Here is a 27,677-nt window from a genome sequence, read left to right as displayed (position 1 = left end):
ATTTAGACAAAATTTCATCTGAAAGTTTAAAACATCCAAATATAACTTTTTAAAAGAAAAAAAATCCAAACTTCAGGAGGTTGTGTGTAAGTTTACAGTGAAAAACACCAGATTTTTGCTGGGTTTTTTTTTTTTTTGATCCATTCTCAGACAAAATAAATGTAAAATTGGGACTTTAAATGATCTAAACTGAAACTTCAAGTTGTCCTGTTTAAAATGATATATGGCACTTGATGCTTACTGCTAGAATGGGTTAGAAAAGAAGAGAAAACTGCAGGCGAGTCAGGAGCCCCAAAAATGCTCTAGGTCTTTAAGGGTTAACTCTTTGAAAGGTTGATGTTATCTCTGAGCCGTCCGCAGCAAAAGGTTTCATTATCGGTCAACCCTTCGGTTGACAGATAATGACTTCACACCAGATTTCAAATGGGCTCAAACATTTAACACGAGACTTGTATCTCTCTAACTCCGTCAGCTTAACGATTACACAGAAACAAACAACCAGGTACTGTCTCAATGAACCACAGACTAAATAAACAGTTCGCAAACACAAAGGATGGCTGGCTCCGGCTCGACAAGCGTGAGTGAGGTCCGAGCCCAAACGCTCACTGCAGGTGGAATGCCGCCGAAGCCTTTTAAATGATCAGCCACCTGCAGATTGGCAGAACGCTGGTTGGGACGTCAGAGCGTCATGACGTCACCAAGATGAGCACCGCTTTACAGTCAACCTAAAACTCGACAGATAGATAACAAAAAAAGAAAGAGAGAGAGGGAAAAACAAAAACAAAATACAAAAACATACGTGGAACGTAACAAACAACAACACATTTACACACTGATGTCAAGTGGCAATAACAAGCCTTTCCATTATAATTAGACGACACGTTTTATTCATATCAGAAACACATTGTGCAAGTAACTTTAAAGTTTACTCTATTCTTCCCCAGTTCACCAACTCACTTACTTTCATGTATTTCGGGAAAAGCGGATGAATTCACATGTAAATCCAACAGATCTCTGGCTGCTCCAACTTTGTGTTTGTAAAGCACATTTGTCATGGCCAGAGAAAATATGATCTGAGTTGCATTTCCCAAAAGGCTTGTAAGCCTAAGTTGGTCATAGAGACCATTTGTTGCAGTTGTTGTGTTTCTATTTTTCCTGTTTTTGTTGTTTCTCTTTCCTTCAATGATTCTACTTATTAGCATCAGGTGTCACCACTAACGGTCAACCATCACTTAATTAATCACTTAATTATCTCATTAACTTTAACACTGCTTCAGTGTTAGACCCTGTAGTGTGGACACATATGTACACTGGTTGATCACTCTTGTTTCTGGTATAAAAATAGAGATTTTCAAATATAATTATAAAAATGTCATATGTATCCATATACTAAAGTCCTAAAGATCAGATGTCCAATGGTTGATAATCATTAACATTTTAAATCACCTTCCAGCATTAAATAAGGCAGACAAACTATTAAAAAACACGAGACAAGATGATTCAGGTGCAGAAACTCCACCCTCTTAGAACACTTACCAGGAAGCAATTGTCTTATTATTTCTCATTTCTCTTAGTGTCTTGACAAAAGTACAAAAGACTCAGTGGAGAACAAAGAAAAACTTTTTCAAGAAGGATTTTTGAGAAGTTTGTTTCTGAACAGATAACAGATCTTTGTGATCTTTTTGCAACCTCGTTCAGAAAGTGAACGTAAAGTCAGATTGCTTAAGTTTAAACGGTGAAAATGGATTCACTATCTGTAGATGATTTTTCTTGTCCTGTGTGTTTTAACATCTTAAAGGATCCTGTTCTTCTATCATGTAATCACAGTTTCTGTAAAGAGTGTCTTCAACAGTTCTGGAGAACCAAGAATACCCAGGAGTGTCCTGTCTGCAGGAGAAGATCCTCAAGAGATGATCCTCCAAATAATCTTGTGTTAAAAAACTTGTGTGAGTCGTTCCTGAAGGAGAGAAATGAGAGGCGTTCATCAGGATCTGAGGAGATCTGCAGTTTACACAGTAAGAATCTCAAACTCTTCTGTCTGGAGGACAAACAGCCTGTGTGTTTAGTGTGCTTGACTTCAGAGAAACATGACAATCACACATTCAGACCCATCAGTGAAGTGGTTTCATCATATAAGGTAAGACAGATTTATATCTGGGGATAAAAAATTATATATGTTGTATATCATAAATATACAATTTTCCTTGCAACCGTTTTGGAAATATTATATTTTACATACACAATAATACATAAATCTCTGGTGTCTGGTGCAGGAGGAGCTCAATACAGCACTGAAGTCCTTACAAGACAAACTGAAACACAATGAAAACATTAAAGGAGAGTTTGAGAAAACATTTCAAAACATCATGGTGAGGATCAATTCTTTTGACATATTTGCAAATTTGATTAGAACATCTGATATGGGTTGTCTGACATAATTGCATGTTAATTGATTGGAATACACACACACACACACACACACACACACACACACACACACACACACACACACACACACACACACACACACACACACACACACACACACACACACACACACAGGTTTGTTTTTTGTGAATTGTGGGGACATTCCATAGGCGTAATGGTTTTTATACTGTACAAACCGTAGTTTCTCTTCCCCTACACTACCCCTACCCCTAAACCTAACCATCACAGGAAACTGTGCACACTTTTACTTTCTCACAAATACTCATTCTGTATGATTTATAAGCCTTTTGAAAAATGGGGACATGGGGTAATGTCCTCATAAGTCACCCTCTTCTTGTAATACCTATGTCATGCCCATGTCATTATACAAATTTGTGTCCTGATATGTCACAAAAATGCACACACACACACACACACACACACACACACACACACACACACACACACACACACACACACACACACACACACACACACACACACACACACACACACACACACACACACACACACACACACACACACATAGTTGTTTGAGTAACATGATGACCAAGCACAAGCCTCTGTTAGCTAGCTGCTTCATCAGTGAATGGAACTAATGCAGACACAGCAATCCCATTGGCTTGTGCTGACCTATCACCTTTCGTATTTTGATTTTGAAAAATTAGTTTGGGCAACCACAGTCAATGTGATTAATATTTCTGAGCACTGAGCTGTTGACAACACATTACCTGAATGAAGACATGAGCAAAATGAGAAGTCCATCCATCTATTCTTTATACTGCTTGTCCTATAGCTTGTTGTCCCACTAGTTTATGCCGGCATCTCAGGCCAACGCAGAGAAACACTGTTGCCAGATGGCTAGTCTACTTTAGGAAAGAGAAATTGTGTTTAACTAATGTAAGTTTATGTTGTTAAACATGAAAATATTTTTCATTTTAGAAACGTTTTAGCAAGTTTTTAATCTCGAACCTCATTATTGTTAGTCTTCACAGAAACATTGAATGTCCCAAGCTCCACCACCAAATCTCTGAGTTCTGTTTAATACTGTGTGAAAAAATTTCCATTCATACATGCTTGCCATGTTTTAAAGTTTTGTCATAAAAATACTTGATTGACTGATTCTTAAAAGTTCAGTATGTCCTTTCAAATGATATCACATATTATTGATATCTAATAGTGTTTAGAATGTCAGTATATATCAATCCCAAATCATATCCCTATTGATGTTGATCCTAATAAAAATCTATTTAAAACTGTTTGGCTGGTGGGATTTAGATATTTGTGTCTACAGAATAAGACAATTCAGATGACTGAAGTGAATGTGGTTTGATTTCAGTCTCAAGCTGATCACACAGAGCGTCAGATTAAACAGCAGTTTGAGAAACCTCATCAGTTTCTCAGAGATGAAGAAGAAGCTACAATCACTGCACTGAGGAAGGAAGAGGAGCAGAAGAAGCAGATGATGAAGGAGAAGCTGGAGGAGATGAACAGACACATCTCAGCTCTTTCACACACAATCAAAGACATGGAGGAGATGAAAGACAATGACATCTGCTTTCTGAAGGTCTGATTTCAGATCATTGATTGATTGATTGAGTTCTTGATGATAAATGGTGTGTTTGTTCTGCAGAAGTTTCCAGTCTCAATGGAAAGGTGAGTGATCTGCTGGTGTCTCTGGTCTCTCTGCTTCTGATCCAAAGCCACTGCAGTTCTGACTCCTGAATGTTCTTCCAGAGTCCAGATCTCACAGCCGGATCCACAGATGCCTTCTGGAGCTTTGGTTCATGTGTCACGTTACTTGGACAACCTGCAGTTCAGAGTCTGGAAGAAGATGCAGGACATCGTCCAAAACAGTGAGTCTGGAGAAGATCTGTCTGTCCTTGACCCTCTGAATGATCCCCTTTCCAACGATGAGGAGGAGCACCTTCAAGAATGTATGTGAATGTCACTGTTGAACCCTCACATGTGAGCTGATGTCTGCCCTGTCACACTAACCTTGCCTTTGAACTTTGACCTCTGCAGTGCAGCACCAAGACAACAGTGTATCATCAGCCACCACTCAGCAGGGCAGCTATAAGATTCCCATCCACCTCAAAATACTCCATAAACTGGTGATCCAGTACACAAGTCAGGGCCAGTATGACATAGCCGTGCCGCTCTGCAAACAGGCTCTGGAGGATCTGGAGAAAATCTCTGGACATGACCACCCTGGTGTGGCCACCATGCTCTACATTCTGGCGCTCATATACAGGTGAGAGAAAAGCCCTGCTTCACTGGGTGAGAATGAGGAGCATGGGTTTGTCAAGTCAAGTCAAATTTATTTATATAGCGCTTTTTACAATTGGTAATTGTTTCAAAGCAGCTTTACATATTAGAAGGACAGAAAAAAGAAGTGGTTCAAAATAAGCTGTACAAGAAAGCGTGGTAATATGTAACATATACAAGATGGTGCTACATTAAGCCAATGTCGGCTGACTCCCAGGGGTGGAAAAAAACCCCTAGGAGAAAAACCCAGCGTGCTAACACTGGGAAAAAAGTCATAGGAGGGAAAAAACCCCTTGGAAGATATATATATATATAATATATGTAAATGGATATGGAGATCAAAATCTGAATTATACATTTTTATTATAGAGATTAAAAATAGATTATAAATAAATATATGTAAGCGGATACAGAGATTAAAAATCTGAATTATAGATGCAGCCAGAACTGGATCTGTAGGCCCATTGTCTCCTGGGCTACGTTGTAGTCAGGTCTAGACACAGGTTCTCATCTGATCTGGATATGGCCTGGATCCAGCACCCGGCAAACCTCAGGATAAGCAGAGAGCATGATATTGGCGTAGATGCCCTTCTTATTCTGATGTACAGGTATATCTAGTGTTATAGGAAATGTTCTCGGTTCCGGCCGACCTAATTATTGCAGCGTAACAATCCTTTAACGGATTTGAAAAAATGTTTATGTATTGATAATGTGTTATGTGTATGCAAGAGCAAAGAGATGTGTTTTTAGTCTAGATTTAAACTGACAGAGTGTGTCTGCTTCCCGAACAATGCTAGGAAGATTGTTCCAGAGTTTAGGTGCTAAATAGGAAAAGGATCTGCCGCCTTCAGTTGATTTTGTTATTCTGGGTATTATCAACTGGCCTGAATTCTGAGATTGCAATAGACGTGAAGGACTATAATGCACCAAGAGCTCGCTTAGATATTGGGGAGCTACACCATTTAGAGCTTTATAAGTAAGTAGCAAGATTTTAAAATCTATACGATGTTTAATAGGGAGCCAATGCAGTGATGACAGAACTGGGCTAATATGGTCATACTTCCTAGTTCTAGTAAGGACTCTAGCTGCCGCATTTTGGACCAACTGTAGTCTGTTTAAAAGCCGAGCAGAACAACCACCCAGTAGAGCGTTACAGTAATCTAGTCTTGAGGTCATGAATGCATGAACCAACTGTTCCGCATTTGTCATTGAGAGCATATGTCGTAATTTAGATATATTTTTTAGATGGAAGAAGGCGGTTTTACAGATACTAGAAACATGACTTTCAAATGAAAGATTGGTATCAAAGAGCACACCCAGGTTCCTAACTGAGGACGAAGATTTAATGGAGCACCCGTCAAGTGTTAGAGAGTATTCAAGGTTTTTTCGTGAGGAAGTTTTTGGTCCAAAGATTAGGATGTCAGTTTTTTCTGAATTTAATAAGAAATTTCTTGTCATCCAGTTTTTAATGTCAGCTATGCATTCTGTTAGTCTTGTGAATTTGTAGGTTTCGTCAGGGCGCGAGGAAATATAGAGCTGAGTATCGTCAGCGTAGCAGTGAAAACTAACACCATGCTTCCTAATTATCTCTCCTAAGGGCAGCATGTACAGAGTGAAAAGCAACGGTCCTAGTACTGAGCCTTGTGGTACTCCATATTGAACTTGTGATCGATACGACATCTCTTCATTAACTACTACAGACTGATAACGGTCAGATAAGTATGATTTGAACCATGCCAAAGCAATTCCACTAATGCCAATATAGTTTTCAAGTCTTTTTAAAAGAATGTTGTGATCGATACTGTCAAAAGCAGCACTGAGATCTAATAACACTAATAGAGAAATACAGCCACGATCGGATGATAAGAGTAGATCGTTTGTAACTCTAACGAGAGCAGTCTCAGTACTATGGTATGGTCTAAATCCTGACTGGAAATCCTCACAGATTCCAATTCTTTCTAAAAAGGAGCACAGTTGTGTTGTAACTGCCTTTTCTAGTATCTTTGACAGAAAAGGTAGATTCGAGATTGGCCTGTAATTTACTAAATCTCTCGGATCTAGTTGAGGTTTTTTAATAAGAGGTTTAATAATAGCCTGCTTAAAAGTTTTTGGCACGTATCCTAGTGTTAAAGATGAATTAATTATATCAAGAAGTGGACCTACGACCTCTGGAAGCATTTCTTTCAGTAGTTTAGTCGGCATTGGGTCTAACATACATGTTGTTGATTTTGATGATTTGATAAGTTTAGATAATTCTTCCTCTCCTATAGCGGCGAATGATTCTAGTTTTACCTCAGGGACACTACAGTGCACTGTCTGAAGCGAAACTGTAGACGGTTGCATGTTTATAATTTTCTCTCTAATATTGTCAATCTTGCAAGTAAAGAAGTTCATAAAGTCATTACTGCTGTGCTCTTTGAAAACGTCAGCAGTTGAATCTCTGTTTCTAGTTAATTTAGCCACTGTGTCAAATAAATACCTAGGATTATGTTTGTTTTCTATTAAGAGATTTGAAAAATAAGTAGATCTAGCATTTCTTATAGCCGTTCTGTACTCAATCATTTTTTCTTTCCACGAAAGGCGAAAAACTTCTAGTTTTGTTTTCTTCCAACTACGTTCAGCTTTTCTCACAGCTCGTTTTAGAGCCCGAGTGTGCTCATCATACCACGGCGTTGGATTAGTTTCCTTAATCTTCTTTAGACGTAAAGGAGCGACTGCATCTAATGTGCTGGAAAAGAGAGAGCCAATAGTTTCTGTTGCAGCATCGAGTTCTTCTAAGTTGTCAGGTATACTAAGGCGATGAAACTGCTCGGGGAGATTATTTATAAAGCAATCTTTAGTGGTAGAAGTGATGGTTCTACCATATTTATGGCTGGGTGGTGGTTTTGTAGCCTTGGCTAACTGTATTATACACGAGACTAAATAATGATCTGATATATCATCGCTCTGCTGTAGAATTTCAACAGCATCAATATCAATTCCATGCGACAGTATTAGATCTAAGGTATGATTACGACAATGAGTGGGTCCTGACACGTGTTGTCTAACTCCAATAGAGTTTAAAATGTCTGCAAATGCCAATCCAAATGCGTCTTTATTATTATCTACATGGATATTAAAATCACCAACAACAAGGACTTTATCCGCAGCCAGTACTAACTCTGATAGAAAATCAGCAAATTCTTTGATAAAGTCAGTATGGTGCCCTGGTGGCCTGTATACAGTAGCCAGCACAAATGTCAACTTACATAATGTTACATAAAGCACCATTACTTCAAAGGAATTCTATCTGAAATTCTTTTGAATGATTCTGAATAATTACTAAAAATTACAGCAACACCTCCCCCTTTGCCTTTGTCGAGGATTGTGTCGATAGTCATAACCTTGAGGACTAGACTCATTTAAAATAATGTAATCGTCTGGTTTTAGCCAGGTTTCTGTCAAACACAGCAAGTCTAGTTTATTGTCTGTGATCATTTCATTTACAGTAAGTGCTTTTGAAGAAATAGATCTAATATTCAGTAACCAAGCTTTATCATTTGTTTATCTGATTTATCTGTGATTTTCATTTTTTGAACATCAATTAAATTTTTACCCTTAAAAGGTTTCGGAAGTTTTTTTGCATTTACTAGTTCGAGGTACAGACACAGTCTCTATGTGATAATATCAAGGTGAAAGAGTTTCTATGTGTTGTGAATTATCTGAGTTCTGTGACGTGAGGCGGCTAGCAGACGGTCGGTTTAGCCAGTTTGTCTGCGTCCTGGTCTGGGCCCTGGTTTGTCATGTTTCAACTCTAAGACTATTTGCCAAATTTCTAGATAGAAGAGAAGCACCATCCCGGGAGGGATGAATACCATCTCTTTTCAACAGATCAGGTCTGCCCCAAAAGCTTTTCCAATTGTCTATGAAACCTATATTATTCTGCGGACACCACTTAGACAGCCAGCCAGCCATTGAGTGATGATAACCTGCTAACTATCTCATCACTCCGACGAACAGGAATGTAAAGAATAAATGCAACTTCACATTATGGATTGACAATGTCTTTTAACTCAGCGATCTGGATTTTACAACTGTAACATTTGGCTCAAGTGAATTTGAAAATGTCTTTTCCACTCAAAGTTAAGAAACAGCAGAATCCATTACAATTACCTCATACATGTGAGTTATTTGGATGAATTCTCTCTGTTTGTCTGTCTCAGGGAGCAGCAAAAATATGAAGAAGCTGTTCACTTGCTGAATGATGCTCTCTTCATCAGAGAGAAGACACTTGGAAAAGACCATCCTAAAGTAAGTGAAATAAATGTTGATTTCAGCATTTCATGTGAAATTATTTATTGTCATTTGTGTGTAGGATGCTAGAAAGAATATTTTTGTTATAAAGGTATATATTCAATTTTATAAAGACTTTAAAGGCACTGTATGTATGTTTTGCCACTAGAGGTCGCTTTTCAAAACAATAACAAAGGCGTAGCTTGATGACACCATGGGTGCTTCTCATTTCTAATTTGTGAATCCTGGTTTCCTTTCCTCACTTTCTTTCCTCACGTCTTAGCTTCACCCCATTAGGATGCGAGGGAAGGATACACCTGTGTGTCCTCAGTCATGACTCCTCAGGAAGCTTCCTCACTCCTCATTCCTCGCCTCCTCGCGGTGCAGTTAGAAAATTGTTAGAGATGTCCTTCAAAATGGCTGAGTTTGATCGGTTTCTGGGTCACGAACCGGAGGACGGAGGACTGAGGAAATGAGGAAGCTTCCCTGAACTTTGTTACTGTTACTTTTGATCACTTCACACACTTTTGATAAATTCGCATTATTTTATTCCATTCCAATTTCATTTCATTCCAATTCGCTCGGTGGCTGGTATGAGACACTTGTTGCACTCTGCAGCTGGATGCCGGATGACTTGTGTTGCTAAATGACATTCAGTTCATTTTAAATATATATAGTATTGTGGAGTAAATGCTGTATTACTGTTTCTACAAATAAAGATGTTTCTGATAATGTTAGCCATTTGACAAAATAGCATTGTCTCTGAGGCATATGTTACAAACATGTTACTCACAGTAAATTAAGAAAACAATAAGACTAACCATGTTGAACTATATAACAATGATTAGTTTTCTGTTAATAAAGGTATCCTTTTTACCAGCTTTGCTCTGGTATTTAATAAATGAATATAATGGTAATGATTAACTTTTTAGCTGTGTTAATAAGATTACATTATGTAAGATATTAAATTAAAATATCCAAAATCCACTAAAATAATATTATTTTGTTGTCTTGTGTACTTAAATTTTCCAAATGTTTCCATCAATGTTTAAATTCAGAGAAACGGCAATTTTAACCAGTGTAACGGCCCGTGTCATTGTGTCGCCTGTCACTTATGTCATATTTGTGCTACCCTTGATTTTCATTTTATATGATTTAGGTGAGCAAATTTATATGATTTAGGTGAGCAACCTTTTGGTGAAAATTCTTTCAAAAGCATCTCAGATGTCTCAGCGGTTAATGAAGTAGATTAGATGAAATTTAATTACAATTTATTGAGCTCTAAGATACAAGCATCACATACTCAGCTGCTTTTTCTCATGTACCATAAAGATGTATTGTCCTACTGGGTAACACTTTACAATAACAGTACATGAATAATCATGTACACATACCTAAATTAAATATTACTTTAATATGAACTAATGATGAGTTAAAGGGTTAGTTCACCAAAAAATGAGATAAGATATTATTAAAATAAGATATTTTTGATGAAATCTGAGAGATGTCTCCTCAATATACAGCAATTTAACAATCACTTTCAAGGTCCAGGTTTAGCATTGTTAAACTGGTTGATGTGACTGCAGTGGTTCAACCTTAATTTTATGAAGTGACGAGAATACATGTGGTGTAGAATAAACAACCAGGCCAGGAATGCTTAATCTTACCTTCAAAAACTCTTTTAACACCCACAAAACTAGGCAGAACCAATCACCCACAGACATGCTGTTGTGAGTCACCACTCGACATAGGATCCATTTGCAAGCTTTAATGAAGTATACAGGGTCGTACAGGCGATGGTCAGAAACAGCAAACAAGAGCAACGGAGAACAGGCAGTATCGTGGTCAGAGACAGGCAGGAAGTCAGGGTAACAGGCAAGTATCACAGTCCAGGTAAACAGGCGGGGGTCAATAGGCAGGCAGCGGAGAAACAGTAAACGGTAAACAGACAAGAATGGCAACAGAAAGGCAAACTGGGAAATAACGCTTAGTAATGACAGCCGGAGCAATGATCAAGACTTCGCGTCAGTCTGTGTGAACTGGCAGCTTAAATGGTAGTCCTAACCAGCTGCAGCTGGCGGATGATCAGAGTCCAAGGTATGGGGCTGAAGGGAAATGTAGTGCGCGTCAGTGTAAGTGAGTGAGTGGATGCATGAATGTCAGTATTCCGGAGATGGAGCCCTCTGCTGGCCAGCGGAGGGGATCACGGGGTTCGTCTCCGTGACACATGCATTGTGATCACAGAACAGTCTCTCTTTTTCTATAAACATTGCTTTTCCACCCTCTAGTGGACACAACATTTCTCCCCCTCTCCCTCGCTCCCATGATCTCTCTAAACATGTAAGGTCACAACAAAGTCTTTCAAGTGACCTGGCCAGGATCTGGTATGCACCGGTCATGGGAAGGAAAAGTCCTGACATAGGCTTGAAGGGCCCAGAGACTGTGGGGCCTGTGAAATTATAGGCAGGGTAAGAGAAACGGGGTGGGGGCAAAAAGGGGTCTAAGTCTTTCCTGCCAACCTGAGGTGTTGCAGTTTCCAGTTCCAGTGGGAGAAAGGTATGTGGCAGGTTCCCACTGCTTGCCCACAAAGACTGGGGTAGGTGCAGCTACTTTACAAAGATGACTAGCGTGTCATCGGGTACCATCCTTCAGGAGAAAAGATACCTATTGATACCTCAGCCTATCTGATGAGTAACCAACAAGGGGGTAGACCAGAACGAGGCCAGTTTATTGCTCCTGTGTGGCCTGCGAACTCTCACTATCTGGCTCTGATATCATCTTTAATAATCTGATATCTGGCTCTTTGGCACGTCCGAATCTGTCAAATCTCAGTCACTCGCCAGCAGCGCCTGATGAAACAGAGTTTTAACCCGCCAGGGGGGTCCCTTGAGTGTGTCTGTCCAGCGGCAAAGTGAGTTCCCTGCCCAACATTAGGAAGGTGGGGGAGAACCCAGTGGTGCTATGCTGTGATGCACGGTAGTGTACTGAAGTCAGACGAATGGCTTGGTTAAAAGTGTACCCTTGTGCCAGGTGTGCTCTAAGGCCATTTTTCAGACACTGCTGGAAATGTTCCACACCCCCATTGGCCTGGGGGTGGTAAAGGGTGCTGCAGATGTATTGGACACCCTTATTCTTCAAGTAAGATGAGAAGTCCACTGAGACAAACTGAGGGCCGTTATCTATTGTAATAGTTTGTGGAAGGCCCAGACGAGAGATGGACAGTGCAAAGCCCACGTGCCACACATGTCATTCCAGCAAGATAGTTCATCTTTGATGTGGGCAAATGGTTTTAGCTCTTCTGAAACATGTAAGGGCCAGCCTTCTCAGATGTAAGATCGGAGCTGAGAGAAGACAGGGTCCTGCTCTAAAACAGCTCCTGTAGTGATACCAGGTGTGTGTAGCAGCTGAATGATGTCTGTTTCAGGCCTAAAGTCTTCTGTTATTTTCAGAGCTGGGACAGAGCGAGACAAAAGGTCAGCCACCATGTTTTCATGGCCTGGTGTGAAATGATGGCGGTAATTATACTGACGGAGCCAATCATTCCATCGGTGTAGTCTCAGTGGTCTGTGACCTGTTCCTGACGTTGCCCGCAGTACCACTAAGGCATGATGATCCATCCTCAGAGTGAAATGGCAGCCATACAAGTACAGGTGCCATCTTTCGCATGTCCATTGGCATGCCAGCGCTTCCTGCTCACCCACTGAATATCATTGCTCTGTTGGATTAAGGGCCAGAGAGGCAAAGGCAAAGGTCTGTGACAATATGGCTCAGATGGCTATGGTGGATGCATCGCAGGTGACCTTGGTGCTACAGGAGGTGCTGAAGTGTGAAAGTATCGGAGATGAAGTGAATTGGGCCTTGAGGGTGCACACAGCCTCTGTACATGCCTGCGTCCACACTCAGGGCTCATCGTTCCGGAGTAATTGCCGCTGTGGTGCATTAGTGGTCGAATACTGAGGCAGAAACTTTAGTAATAGCCTGTCATCCCTAGGAAGGATGCCACCTGGGCAGGTGAGGTCAGTTCGGGGATGAACTGAACAGCCTCCACGTTAGACTGGAGTGGTGAAATGCCCTGTTCTGACAACTTAAACCCCACAAATTCGATGACAGAACAGCAAAGAGACATTTTCTGCCATTTAAACTTAGCTTATGCTTGCCAAGTGCATCAAAAACCCTGTTGAGGCACCCATCATGACTGTGCATTGTGGGCCCATGCATGACAATGTTGTCAAGGTAGATGACGACGCCTGGTATTCCCGCTAGCACAGAGGTCATGTCATGACCTTTTGGAAACATGAAGGGGCAGAACTAAGGCCAAAAGGCATCCTAGTATAATGAAAAACTCCATGTGTTACAAAATTCATCAGATTTCTCCTGTCAGCATGAAGGGGCACCTGCAGATAACCTTCTCTCAGGTCCAGCTTAGAAAACACTGTGGAGCCATAGAATTGGGCCATGAGTTCCTCCATCATTGATAGAGGGTACTTATCCAGAATAACTGCCTTATTGACTTGCTGCTAGTCCACACAGGTGCACAGAGCACCAGATTTTTTAGTGGCCACCACTAGGTTTGAGACCCAGGGTGAGGTGTCCACACGCTGAATGATGCCTGCCCCCAGCAGGCACTGTAGTTCCGCTGACACCCCCTCATGCAGGGGCAGGGGAATATGGCGTAGAGGCTGAATGACAGGAGTGACGGTATGGTCAATGGGGGAATGGTGCATAAATGAGGTGAGGTAGCCCAGCCCATCAAACAGCATTGGCCGCTGTTGCTGCCACATTGTGGTCACAGCCAGGATAGCAGCCCTCCTCCATGTCCTCTAGGGCGAACCCCAGCATAGTGAACAAGTCCAGCCCCATCAAATTTGCTCCTTTGTAGGCTACTTGGAAGATAAATGAGGGCTATGTCTACGAAGGTAAAATGACACAAAGAATCGCATGCGCAAGGTAATATTTGTGGACGTGTACACAAGAAATATGCAATTAAATTTGCATGCGCAAAAGAAGATTTCTGAAGGTAAATCGCCAAAATGTAGTGTGGAATAAACAACCAGGCCAGAAATGCAGTGAACAACTCTTGAAGTTTACTCTTACTCTCAAACACTTTTAACACCCACAGTACTAGGCAGAACCAATCACCCATAGCACAATCAGACATGCATTGTGATCACAGAACAGTCTCTCCTTTTCCGTTAACAGTGTTTTCCACCCTTTAGTGGACACAACAAATATTTTTTGTGTGCAAAAACAAAACAAAAACAACTTTATTCAACAATTTTTTTCTCTACCCTGACAGTCTCCTAAGCAGTTGACGCAGTACAGAGCTTCCGTGTTCTACGTCAGAATGCCAACTCATTATTGTCCGGCTCTTGTGTCAGCATCACAGGCATGCATCATGTGAACAGCATTGGCCAATACTGAGCTGGCGTTCGGACGTAAACAGGGAAGCCTGCACTGCATCAACTGTGTAGGAGACTGATGGAAGAGAAGAAATTGTTGAATAAAGTTGTTGTTTTTGTTTTGTTTTTGCACACAAAAAGAATTCTCGTCACTTCATAAAATTAAGGTTGAACCACTACTGTCACATTGACTATTTTAACGATGTCTTTAGTAACTTTCTGGACCTTGAAAGTGGTGGTTAAATTGCTGTCTATGGAGGAGTCAGACAGCTTTTGGATTCCATCAAAAATATCTTAATTTGTCTTTTAGGTTTTACGGGTGTAAAATGACATGAGGATGAGTAATTAATGACAGAGTTTTCATTTTTTGGTGAACTAATGCTTTTAGTAATATTTAATTTAGGTATTAGTACATGATTATACATGTACTGTTATTGTAAAATGTGTTAGTGTCTCGCCAGGATGCGCCATTGTGTGTCTTTGTGTTTCAGGTGGCAGATACTCTCAAAGGTCTGGTTGTGCTATACATGAAACAAGGCAAGAATAAGGAGGCTGAGCCACTCTGTAAACGAGCCCTGGACATCCAAGAGAAGGTCAGTGGATGTCCTGTAACCAAATCATCGCTCCTTAAACCTCAGCAGGTTCATCCACCCATAAATGTCACATTGATCCGTTTAAAAATACAGCCTGTTTAAAAACAGAATAATATCTGTTTAAAAATACAACTTGTAATATTTGGGTCTGCGTACGGTCCGTAATCAGGGTATCTTCCGTTCATTCATGTTTTGATTTGATATTGAAATCAGAAAAATGAGAAAACCGCACTTTTTTTTCGTTTTTCATTTTTAAAATGAAAACAAAAAAAACTAAAAATTGGCTTGATTTTTCTTTTTTCATTCTGGGTTTGGAAACAAATAAGCAGTTTGAAAATTTGATCTCTACATGTGGACGGGAATGAAACGCCTCTTTCCGTTGATTGGTCAACCAGACGTCAAACCGTGTCGTCATCAGTTGTTCATCGGTTCAGCTCAACAGAATAAAAGTCCCTCGCTCTACAGCTGTACTGATTCTTAACGCGTTTATTCTACATTTTATCTCTTTCTCATGAAATATTTATTTACTTTGCAGCTGCACACAATTACCCCCATTCTACAACGTTGGCACAATGCCTGTTTTATTGAAGTGACCAAATATAAAAATCTAGCGAAGCTGCTCAACGCACTGGGCAGCGAATGTATAGGCACACATTGAATTAAAAAGTGCAAATCAGTAGCCGATGTAAATATGCAGCATGCAGTCATAACTTTTGTTGTAGACAACACCCTGAGTTTTGGGATCTGGGATGAATTTGAAATATGACAGATATGAAAATATATTACATGTTATTAGTTCATCAAAGCGGTGCTATAGAGAGATGGACTTAAAATGCGAATTGGATGATTTGATGATGGAGGTGAACTCGTTTATGCCAATTTGAAATAGGCTATCACACATTTAAAAAAAAGTAAAATAAATAAGTAAAGGGAAAAATGTTAAAACGGTGTTAAAAAATAACCATAATAGTGCTCTCTTAAGAAGATATCAATTATACTTTATCAATATTAGGCTATATATCAAAACCCTGAAATAACACTAACAATAATGAGTTAAAGAGTATTTTATAGTCTATTTATTGTCATCTGTCTGTGTCAGAAATTAACTGTAATTGATTAATTAATTTACAGGGGATTTTAGGATTTTTTCCCTAATCTTATTAGATATGTATGCTTTAATGTTAAGTTCTTAAATTTTGTCATTTAAATTACAATAATATGACGCTATAGGTTGTTACCAATTAAATCAGTATCAAACAAAGGCTTGCAGAGATGTCAAAGAAGCAGCACCTGAAGTTGCTTTTAGATTTGAGTTGTTAGATTGCTCAGAGAGGGCAGTATATGTGTACGAATTACAATTGCATAATGTAATGATATTAATGTTTTACACATCATTTTGAATACAGAACATTTTAAATGAAAAAATGAAACGATAATTGGATTATGAAATTAATGTCGCCAGTAGGTGTCAGCAAGTGTTAATGATTGAGTCATTTATTTAAGCGATTCGTTCAAAACGCTGATTCATTCAAGAATATATCAATTGGAGCTCTATAATCTTTTGGGCCATTGAATCACTCAGTCAACTGATTTGTTCAAAGACTCTGATTCAAACACTGCTCTGTGCGCTACGAGTCAGTCACACAACGGTTCTGATATGCATTGGAAGTTTAGTCGGCAGAGAAATTAAAACACCAGTTTGTGTGACATTCATTAATACTCAATATTAATGAAATAAACTCAGAATATTGCCTTAAACAAAAGTTATAGCTTTAAGAAAAGGAAAAAAATAGCATGTTGCCTATTATATACATATATTATGAAACAGAAGGATTAACTGAATATTTGACATTTGACATGTCCTACACTTCTCTATGAAAAAAAAAACCTCAAAATAGAATAGGCATAATAGATGTGCTGTGACTGTAAAATACACACATATATAATATATATATATATATATATATATATATATACATAATATATATATTCATTCATAGCCTATCTATCATTTCAATTCCATCCCATGTTGTCTAAAACAAAAGACATTTCTACACTCAATGTATCAAAGTTGTTGGCTGGGGGTAGTTGTGTGCAGCTGCAAAGTAAATTAATATTTATGAGATAAACTAATATTTCACGTGATGAATTAATGTCTACACAGAATTAAGCCCTGACTCTACATCAGAACGATTTGTGTCAACATTCACTAGTCTGACTATTTGATGAGAAAGAGATAAAATGTAGAATAAACGCGTTAAGAATCCGTACAGCTGTAGAACGAGGGACTTTTATTCTGTTGAGCTGAACCGATGAACAACTGATAACAACATGGTTTGACGTCTGGTTGACCAATCAGCGGAAAGAGGCGTTTCATTCCCGCCCACATGTAGAGATCGAATATTCAAACTGCCTATTTGTTTCCAACCCCAGAACGAAAAAAGAAAAATCAAGCCAATTTTTTGTTTTTTCATTTTGAAAATGAAAAACGAAAAAAAGTGCGGTTTTCTAATTTTTCTGATTTCAATACCAAATCAAAACATGAATGAACGGAAGATACCCTGATTGGTCCGTGTACTTTTGCATCCATTCCTTTTTCATTTTTTAACCACGTCAAGAAAAACAAAAAACGAACGGTTGTTGTATTTTTAAATGCTATGGTGAATACCAAAATTTTATTTAAAACCGAATACACAAATTTCATGTGCACAAAATAAATACTGACTTCTTTTCAGATTTTTGTTTATTACATTTTGCATCTTTATAAACCAAAATTAAAAAAGGACCAATGAAAGTCGAAAAAATGTCAATTTACAAGTTTTCTTTTGTAAAATTGTTGTTTCTCCCACACTTTCAAGAGCCATGTCTCTGAAACATGATAATAATTGACTTGATTTCCACCCCATTCTCACTCACGAGGGGTCCGATACTGCCGCATGTCCAAGAGAATGCTATACTGGCAGCAAACCAGTATGTCCCGCTTCTCCAGCAATAGTGATAATTCACTACTTTTAAGCAGTCCACTATGAACACAATTAACATAAGCTTTTTCCTTGAAAATAAAACACAGTTATGAATAAAACACTTAATGCATTAAGACACTGATATTAAATTACCAATAAAGATATGCAGACAAGCAGGTCAGGCCGAATATGAAGCAATGCGCTTTCAACATGCAGCGTTTTCCACTTATAGAAAACCGTTATAAATGCTTAACATAAAAATATTATCCTTCCACTTTGTTTACATTGCCGTTGTCTTAGCCTTAGATGCTGTTGATGACAAGAAAATGTGCGAGAAAATAGTTTCTCCCTGGATGTTGTTTAGGATTAAGCCACATTAATGTCCCAGCGACGTGGCTGTAACGCATTGCTTTCAATGAGAATTGAGAAATATTTCATGTCAAACCTCCACTGAGGCAAAGGGCATGGGAATTTTGTCTTCATGAAAATCACATATTGGAGTATAATGTTGTCGTCATAACAAATGTTGGTATTTTTTCAATTTGAACTGCATAACTAGAAAGTGACTCCTAATCCCAAACAATTTCTCAATATAAAACAATATAAAACACGGAGCCAGACGAAAAAGTCACAGTAATTTATATGTCGTTTTGGCCTTTATTCATATAAAACAGAGTAAAAAGAAAAATGACGGGATTGAGACCACAAGCGGGAACTCGATCATGTTAGAGCGCTAAACAAGAGGCTATAGGACTAAGGTTTACAAATGTAATGTTTAGGTAAAAATATAAATGTAAAAATAATAATAGTAGTAATTTAATGAATGAAAATGAATCAATGTCATTTAGGCTGGCTCTTGAAGCGAGTCATTCTATTGACGCCAGAGGAAAAGGCACTAGAGGGCGCTTTAGCGTATGATGCAAAACACTGGAAATTAAATGTAGCTTTTTTACATATTAAAAAACAAGTTGTATATTTCATTTCTGGTTTAAAAAATGAATGGACGCAAAAGTACACGGACCGTGTACGCAACGTTTATTCATTTTTCAATTTAATATTAAAAGTAGTAAAATGAGAAAACGGTGCATTTATTGGTTTTTCGTTTTTCAAAAAAACAAACAAACAAACAAACAAAAAAAACAAAAAAAAAACTAAAATTCTGTTTGGTTTAACGTTTTTGTTAATGGTGATCAAACATTTTCAATAAAACATCAACATCTAAACCTATTCTAAACCTTAATTCTAAAAAAGAATGATAGACGAATGACAGAAATAAAGTTAGTCTGGTTTGTAATAAGAGAGATTTAATGTCTTTTCAGTTGATTGCTTCTAAGGCTGTGGATGGAAGTCAGTTGTAGTTGTTGTTGTTCTCTTTTCTTCAGTGATTCAGCTCATTATCATCAGGTGTCTTCACAAACAATCATCACACAGTCAATCACTCAAGTATCTAATTAACTCTAACACTGCTTCGGTGTTACTTTTAACACCCTGCTAATGGTTTTCATATGACCACCGGGGAATTTACTGTGCAATTATACAGTTTACAGTCATTATACACAGACCACATGAATGAAGGACACTATTGACCTGTCTGTCTCTCTGTCTGTCTCTCTGTTTGTATTACAGGTGTTGGGGAAGGATCATCCCGATGTGGGGAAGCAGTTGAGTGATCTGGCGGTGTTGTGTTACAATCAGGGCAAGTACGAGGAGGGCGAGCATTATTACCGCAGAGCTCTGAAGATCTATGAATGCAGACTCAGTCCAGACGACCCCAGAATGGCCACAACCAAGCACAACCTGGTTAGTTTGTCAAACTGTTTTATGACCCCTGAAATAATCTAGGGGTACAAGGGTATAACATTTAAAATTGACATTAAAAATAAATACATACAAACTGTACTGCTTTTCTGCTGGAAAATAGTGTGAGGTTCTGTAGACCAGTCCTGATGGCTTTGGCGTCTGTTAAGAAGGTCGGGGTTCTGCAGGCATTTTCAGTTGATGAAGCATGCTTGGAATTCAGACCGGCCAACTCTCATGACTCCAGCCTAGATATGTGCCCAAAGTTCCCACCACTCCTTTCAGAGATCAGGTGGTGAACATGCAAGCGTTGCCCTTTAAGGAGGCAGACCCAGCCCTAGCTCTGCTCTGTCCAGTACGTGCTCTCCGCACTTACATAGACAGAACTCAGTGGTTTCGGACCTCAGACCAGCTCTTTGTCTGTTACAGAGGCCAGCAGAAGGTAAAGGCTGTCTCTAAACAGAGGTTGTCCCACTGGATAGTGGATGCTATTGTCTTGGCTTACCAGGCTCAAGACCTGCCATGCCCCCTAGGGATGAAAGCACACTCAACCAGAAGTGTTGCTTCCTCCTGGGTATTGGCGCCTCGCTAACAGATATTTGTAGAGCTGGGCAACACCTAACACATTTGCAAGATTCTATAATCTCTGTATAGAGCATGTGTCCTCTTGTATACTCCCCAAGGGGTCAGTAAGTAGTACCTGCTCTGTCAATTTTGTTTGCTGCGCCATTCCACTCCACGGACTGGATGCATGCACTATTTTCCTCAGATGAGTTCTCCATAGTCAGAACCCTGGGTTCCTCCAGCACTGTTGATGTCTAAAACTTGTGTGCTGCCCAGTCGATCAGCCCTTGTGTCAGACTAGGTGTCTCCATGCATTGTGACCCCCCCCCCTCTGGGCAATCCCATGCGTGTATTTCTATGGTAAGCCTCCTTCGGTAGCACGTCTTTCCCTTGGCAAGACCACTCTCGCCATCTCTGACGTTGAAATATTCCACCCTGTTGTCTGGGTTACCTCAGAGATCTTCCATATATATCACTGCCTATGCCGGTTCATATGTGCTTGTAAGACCTCCTACAAGCAGACAGCCTGTTAGCATACTTCCAGCTGGAATATGCTACCCAGTGTACTTCTGTGTTAAAGGATTAGTTCACTTTCAAATTAAAATTTCCTGATAATTTACTCACTCCCATGTCACCCAAGATGTTCGTGTCTTTCTTTCTTCAGTCGAAAAGAAATTAAGGTTTTTGATGAAAACATTCCAGGATTTTTCTCCATATAGTGGACTTCAAAGTTTGAACTAATTGTTATATACTTGCACTAGAACATTGTATATGACAATTTAGTTCAAACTTTGACCTGTGGAGGGCAGTAATACACTTAGCAGTGTCTCCACTGCTGGAATTCAAATAGAGAAGAAGAAGAAGAGAGCTAGTTCAAGATGAGTATTTATGGTTAAAACTATTTATGGTTATTTCCTGTCTGGTATCGCTGTAAACTGTAATTTTGACCTTCAGCCGTTTGGGCTCCATTGAAGTCCACTATATGAAGAAAAATCCTGGAATGTTTTCATCAAAAACCTTAATTTCTTTTCAAATGAAGAGAGAAAGACATGGACATCTTGGATGACATGGCGGTGAGTAAATTATCAGGAAATTTTAATTAGAAAGTGAACTAATCCTTTAAGTCTAGCCCTTTGCTCGTGCTAGGTCTCACGTCAAGGTGCTATCGCTTACACAGGACACTGGAAGACAGCCATTGAGGTCTTACATAAGTTACCGAGACGTTCTCCAACCACATGCACAAAGAAATGTTTGTATCTGTCGAATCATCAGCCACACTCACAATTATTCCATTCAGTCTTCATGGAATGACAGCAGTGAAATATTCATCATTTCTTTGCAGGCATCCTGTTTTTTCAAACAAGACAAAAAAAAAGAAGCTGAGATTCTTTACAAAGAGATTCTGACCTCTGCTCATGAGAAGGAGTTTGGATTAGTAAATGGTGAGCTGTATTTTTTTTGTTTGACTATTATTTGTGCCATTTTGCCTTTATTTGATCGATCAGTAAAGTAGAAACAGGAGTACGGCCCACACAATGTTGAGAAGGTGTGTTCAGAATAACCTGACAATGACGCTGCTGTAGATTAGTGTAAAGTCTGCAATGAGACGTGAGTTCATGGGACTGGAAAATTAAACGGTGAGTGTTTTTTCTTTCTTTTCTTTAAATTTACTTAATCTTTGCACTTATTAAACAGATTAGTAGATTAGTATTGAAGGGCCACAAAGATGGACGGAGACACACATCCTTTTTTCTCAGAGGACTGAACCTGAGATAAATCTTATAAAAGACAGTAGTGCTTTCTGAGAATGTGAGGTTTTTGGCCCAATCATGTGGCTTTAATGGGTAATGATGTTACTTGTGTGTCTGTTTCCAGCTGAAAACAAACCCATCTGGATGCATGCTGAGGACAGAGAGGAGATGAGCAAGGTGTGTGTTGTGGATGAAATTAGTGTTTGTGTTTCTCTGCGACTGCTGTCATTCAAACTGTCTGTCTGCTGATATTCAGGAGAAACACAGAGGCAACACAGCGTATGAAGAATATGCAAGCTGGGACAAAGCCAGAAAACTCAACAGGTACCACATCACAAACCTTCACAAAGCTGCAGAAGAGCAGGACCATTATGTTCTTAATGCTGTTTGTTCCTGATTGCTTAGTAATTTTTGTTGTCATAAATCAGACAAATCTAGTAATGATCACAAATCACCAGATACGGCATCCAGAGTTGCCAGATGAGTCCAGAGTTGCTATGTTTTTAACCAGACACGAATGGGTCGAAATGTCATGACACCCCCAAATCTAAAGAAATAAAACAAGTAGTAATATTTTGGAGAAAGAAAATGAAGCCTATTAATCCCTCTTGTTTTCATACTGCAGTCCGGCCATAAATGCGACGCTGAGAAATCTAGCCCTTTTGTACCGCAAACAGGGCAAGATGAAGGCCGCAGACATGCTGGAGGAATGTGTCCCAAGATCCAGTACCCACAAACAGGTACAGAACAAACCTCACTTGTCATTTGTCTGTCTGTCAGTTCTCTCATGCCTTTACATTTACATTTACATTTATGCATTTGGCAGACGCTTTTATCCAAAGCGACTTACATTGCATTATACTATACATTTGTATCTGAGTATGTGCAATCCCTGGGATCGAACCCATGACCTTGACATTGCTAGTGCCATGCTCTAACCACTGAGCTACAGGAGCCTTTTCCTGCTGCTTATTGTTTGGAGATGTTTTTGCAGCTCATTCCAGCCTCATTCAGTGCAGCATTAATAAAGCTCAACCCATTTCATTAGCATTATCAAATGAGAGCTTAGGCCTATGTTTTGAATAATAATAATAATAATAATAATAATAATAATAATAATAATAATAATAATAATAATAATAATAATAAAGGTTGGTTTTAGGCCCATTAAACTATTAGTTTTTATTAGTTTTATCAGCATTAATTAAAGGCAGTACAGCAGATCCTGCCATAAAATATGAAAACCTTACAATTATATTTTTATTCACATTACAATGATGATCATTTTGGAGGACAATGTGCTTAATTGAAAATTATGTCAGTGTTCTTTAAAACAGGCTTAATTTTCATTATGCCAAATCCTTTTTTTGCTTATTTTGGGTTGAAATATGAGATGATCTAGACCGGTTTAGTGAGGTTCTCTCCAAAATCATTTGAATATGTAAATCACAGGTTTACATATATGGCCGATGAGGCAAACACACATTTTATAAAGTGTTTCTGAATGATTCTGGTGCAGAAAAGTGTTTCACTAGACTCTTGATCAGAGACATTTAACAAAACACAGTGTTTGTGCATCAGGCCTGATGAAAAGCCTTAATGATGAGTCACACAAGCTGATTTCACTGTATTATATAACTGAATGTAATTTAATTTCAGTTTAGGTCCCATGCTCATGCACAGCAAAATCCCCAGAGTTAAATCAACTCTGCTCAGAGTACATATGGTCCCTTTCTAAATGTTGTTAAAATAACACTGAAGCAGAGTTAAATTAAGTAATTAATTAATGAGTGTGCATTAGTGATGAACACCTGCTGTTAACAAGCAGAATCACTGAAGAAATAAGAAAAAACACAACAACTACAAGTGATTTAAGTCACAGCTTTATTAATTGCTTAATTATCTCATTAAAAAGAAAAAAAAAAACAGATCTGAATCAGTTATAATGCAACACTCAAATAATCAAGTTCTGAAAACAGTGGCCCAACAGAATGTGTGTGCGTGTTTGTGCAGGATGGCAGACTGGATCGCAGTGATTCAACAGGGTGGCTCAGAGATATGCTGCGCAAGAGCTGTGGAATGCTGGTGAAGAAACTTAATGGTCACCAACCCCCAGAGCCGCGCAACACCAAGTACAAGCACACACACAGTGCAATACACGGTGTTGAACATCATGGCCAAAACTTTGAAAATTTACCCTCATAATTATTGCTGCACATCCTGACTTATAATGGGACGGAATTCCAACCACAAGCAATTTGTCTGTCAAGTGTCAACATTTGTCATATAATATGCTATTTAAATGTTCAAAATCAATCAATGTTTGATTAATACACATGAAGAGCATTTCTTTGGACGAGTGAGAGTTTTTAATGTGGATGGGGCTACACATAAAGACACCTTAAAGATGCCCTAGAATGCTTTTTTTCCTATAAGTCTAATTATTTAATATAAGTCTAAGGTGTCCCCTGAATGTGTCTGTGAAGTTCCAGCTCAAAATACCCCAATTTTTTTTTTTTTTTTTTATTAATTTTTTTAACTGCCTATTTTGGGGCATCATTATAAATGCGCAGATTCAGCGTGCTTCCCCTTTAAATCCTCGCGCTCCTCGCCCCCAAGCTCGAGACTCTATAATACATTGCATAAACAAAGTTCACACAGCTAATATAACCCTCAAAATGGATCTTTACAAAGTGTTCGTCATGTAGCATATCAGATCATGTAAGTACAGTATTTATTTGGATGTTTACATTTGATTCTGAATGAGTTTGATGGTGTGCTCTGTGGCACACTGCCTTACTCTCACACTACCTTACCAGCATGCGGCAAATATTCTGACACTGCCAGAATTTTCGTCTGAGGTAAAATTTGATCTCAGAGGTCATTAACCGGCTGTCTGTGAACATGTCAAACTAGCGATCAAAGACTACAGATTTTAGTCTAGGATTAAAGGAATCTTTTAGGATTTGCAAAATTTGTCTCAAACGACCAAATCGTGGCCAAAATCGCACAGTGTGCACCAGCCTTTACACACACTCACACGTTACGTAGAGTGTTATAACACTCAAATCACCACAAACATACATGAACACACTTTTGAACTTTGAAAAAAAAAAAAACTGAAAAAAAAAACAACTTAATTCTGTTCTGTTGCCGTCAGTTTTTTTATTGTATCTTTTTTTTTCTATAGAGAATGAAAGCATGACGCCTCACTGAACAAGATGAGTGACAAGTCCTGTCAGGTAACTAATATACAATCTCAGCTCGTAAAATTACTGTAAGTTATGGTAAAATCACTGTAATGCTCTGGCTCATGTGGCTTATTGCTTTTCTCATAAGTAAACATGAGTCAGTGCTCTCAACCCATTTATAGTACATCCATAATGTGACCTATTTCCAAATAAAACATGAAAAAAGGAGCAAGTTATTATATTTTGATGAAACATTATGAAGACAAACATTTATTTCTGTAGAATAACATCACTGATTAATTGATCACAATCCAACTACAAAGATGAATTAAGAAAATAAATGTCTACTTTTATTTCACGTTGACTTAAACTGACCCAAAGGTCTGACTGTTACATCTTCAGATGCTCGTCCATTGTTTCCTCTCACACCTTCAGCTCACATTAATTTGTTGTTTTGTGTGTCTCTCTCTTTGTTTTTTCTTAATTCAGAGTCTGAGCAGCTGAAATCTAAAAGACGGTTGAGCTTTGAGTTCCAGTAATGTGGATCTGTAAAATAGCAGTTAAAATCCACACCAAACTGCTCCACTGTCAACCAACCAGAACCTACATAAGAAACTTAAAAACTTGTGTTTTAAATGTTTTAATTTTTTTATCACCATATCAGATATTCAAACAATCAGACTTCTACTGCAGATCAAACTACATACATGATTAAATCAGTCAGCTTACTGCTTTAATAACTCTCTCAACATCGGCCATGTCCTGCTGTGTTGCCATACTGTAAGGACCACCCACTGGCCCAATGACAGAAAACACTTTGATTTTTTTTTTTTTAATTTCATTTCAATGTAATTCTGACACCATTGCTGATTTAAATCGACTCCAGTTTTCAAGTGACCATTACATTTAGACTGTAATTCTGATTTAAAAGCTAATGAAGATTTTGGTTGATTTAATTTAGATATTTGATTATTCTTGTATTCTAGTTCAAATATCTGTTCATTAGGGACCCAATGTTGCACAGAGTCTCATGCCAGCCACAAAATCGCCAGTCTGAACTGAAGACAAATCAAGTCCACCTACATTTGTATAGTGCTTTATTCAATACAGATGGATTTCAAGCATGGATTTTGTCGATACTGAATTCATTTATTGGCAACTGCTATATAGAACTGTATTCTAACTGAATTTGATTCAATTTAAGAATTTTACAAAAGATTACACATATTTAGTAGGAAAAGATAAATCAACTGAAAATGTATGAACATAATTTTATGTGGATCTGTACTTAAATTAGTAAAACAACAACAAAAACAATAAAAACATAATCAGTTTGTGGCAATGTATCTTTTTTTTTTTTTTTTTTTTTTTTAACCAAATGTGTGCCCTAAAAAGCTATAACACTGTCTTAAAGTTCAGTAACAAGTTTGGAAAAAGTTAACTAACCAGTGTCAAACCAGCACAGAAGTTCATCTAAGATAAAAATCATCTGCTGTGTGTCTCTTCTGAATGCAGATAATTATTTCTGGTGATTCTCACTGAACTGCATTGTGAGATGGTTTAAACTTTAAAGGATTAGTTCACTTTAAAATGAAAATTACCCCATGATTTAGTCACCTTCAAGCCATCCTAGATGTATATGACTATCTTCTTGCAGACAAACACGATCAGAGTTATATTAATAAATATATGATGCTTCCAAGCTTTATAATGGTAGTGCATGAAAACCACCTGTTTATATAAAGTAATATCTCCCTTTGCGTTGAACTTAGAGCGTCATAACTTTGCAGATGTAGTTTATGCTAAAACAGCAACATTACACACTAACTACAGTTAAAAAAGTAAAAAATCATAATCAACCAGCCCTTTAAAGGTTATAGACAGGCCATACAAAATATGATATAAAACTAAAAAGTAATATATGATTTGATTTATGTTCTTGGTATTTGTCAGGGGCCCTAAGCAGCTGCTTACCTCGCTTCTTGGTTCACCTCTGCTAATACGTCACTAATATGTTTATTACACACAGAAGTTATTGCTCCTTTACAACTCAGGAGGATAGTTTTATCAGCAGTCTTTAAGTATCAATTTGGTCTCTTCTGAAATTAGCCAGAAAAAAAAAAAAAATTGTTAAAAAAAACAACAAAACAGACTCAACAAATTGTTGACATGCAGTAGTAGTATAAAGCTCTTAGCTCTTAGTTACTTATGCTCAACAAGGCTGGATTTATTTGATCAAAAATACAGTAATAATCTTAATTAATGTGCTTTCAAAGCTGAATTTTCAGCATCATTACTCCAGTCTTCAGAGTCACATGATCCTTCAGAAATCATTTTAATATGATGATTTGATGCTCAAGAAACATTTGTTCCCTTTTGAAGGGAACTCAACTCTGCGTTGCCACGCTTTGGGGAACGTCACACGTGACTC

The 27,677-nt window shown here is 38.4% G+C and overlaps 1 protein-coding gene across 3 annotated transcripts; it reads left to right on the top strand.

Annotated features, from left to right (window-relative positions):
- The first annotated feature begins 1,364 nt into the window (after positions 1-1,364).
- On the top strand, positions 1,365-26,547 carry LOC137017210 (kinesin light chain 1-like). Of its 3 annotated transcripts, XM_067381214.1 has the most exons (16): positions 1,365-2,137; positions 2,274-2,369; positions 3,788-4,015; positions 4,082-4,104; positions 4,186-4,385; positions 4,474-4,702; positions 8,919-9,006; positions 14,879-14,980; positions 19,570-19,743; positions 21,647-21,746; positions 22,180-22,232; positions 22,312-22,379; positions 22,681-22,795; positions 24,069-24,187; positions 25,246-25,297; positions 25,736-26,547. In XM_067381214.1, exons 1-15 carry the CDS (start codon positions 1,742-1,744, stop codon positions 25,250-25,252), a joined length of 1,998 nt encoding a protein of 665 aa, XP_067237315.1. In that variant the 5' UTR covers positions 1,365-1,741; the 3' UTR covers positions 25,253-25,297; positions 25,736-26,547. The 3 variants fall into 3 exon arrangements, with proteins under 3 accessions (XP_067237315.1, XP_067237314.1, XP_067237316.1); XM_067381213.1 differs by lacking the exons at positions 25,246-25,297; positions 25,736-26,547 and having other exon boundaries at positions 24,069-25,139; XM_067381215.1 differs by lacking the exons at positions 24,069-24,187; positions 25,246-25,297; positions 25,736-26,547 and having other exon boundaries at positions 22,733-22,794.
- Positions 26,548-27,677: the final 1,130 nt, after the last annotated feature.

Source organism: Chanodichthys erythropterus, chromosome 3, assembly GCF_024489055.1.
Source record: "Chanodichthys erythropterus isolate Z2021 chromosome 3, ASM2448905v1, whole genome shotgun sequence".
In the NCBI taxonomy this organism is placed as follows: Eukaryota; Metazoa; Chordata; class Actinopteri; order Cypriniformes; family Xenocyprididae; genus Chanodichthys; species Chanodichthys erythropterus.
The sequence above is the reverse complement of the archived record's forward strand: the minus strand, read 5'-3'. Positions and strand labels throughout refer to the sequence as shown.

Excerpts from the sequence above, each read along its gene's own strand:
- LOC137017210 (XM_067381213.1), top strand. The coding sequence starts at position 1,742 with ATGGATTCACTATCTGTAGATGATTTTTCTTGTCCTGTGTGTTTTAAC. Across the intron at positions 21,747-22,179 it reads GGAGTTTGGATTAGTAAATG|CTGAAAACAAACCCATCTGG; the intron begins GTGAGCTGTATT and ends GTCTGTTTCCAG. Across the intron at positions 22,380-22,680 it reads AAAGCCAGAAAACTCAACAG|TCCGGCCATAAATGCGACGC; the intron begins GTACCACATCAC and ends TTCATACTGCAG.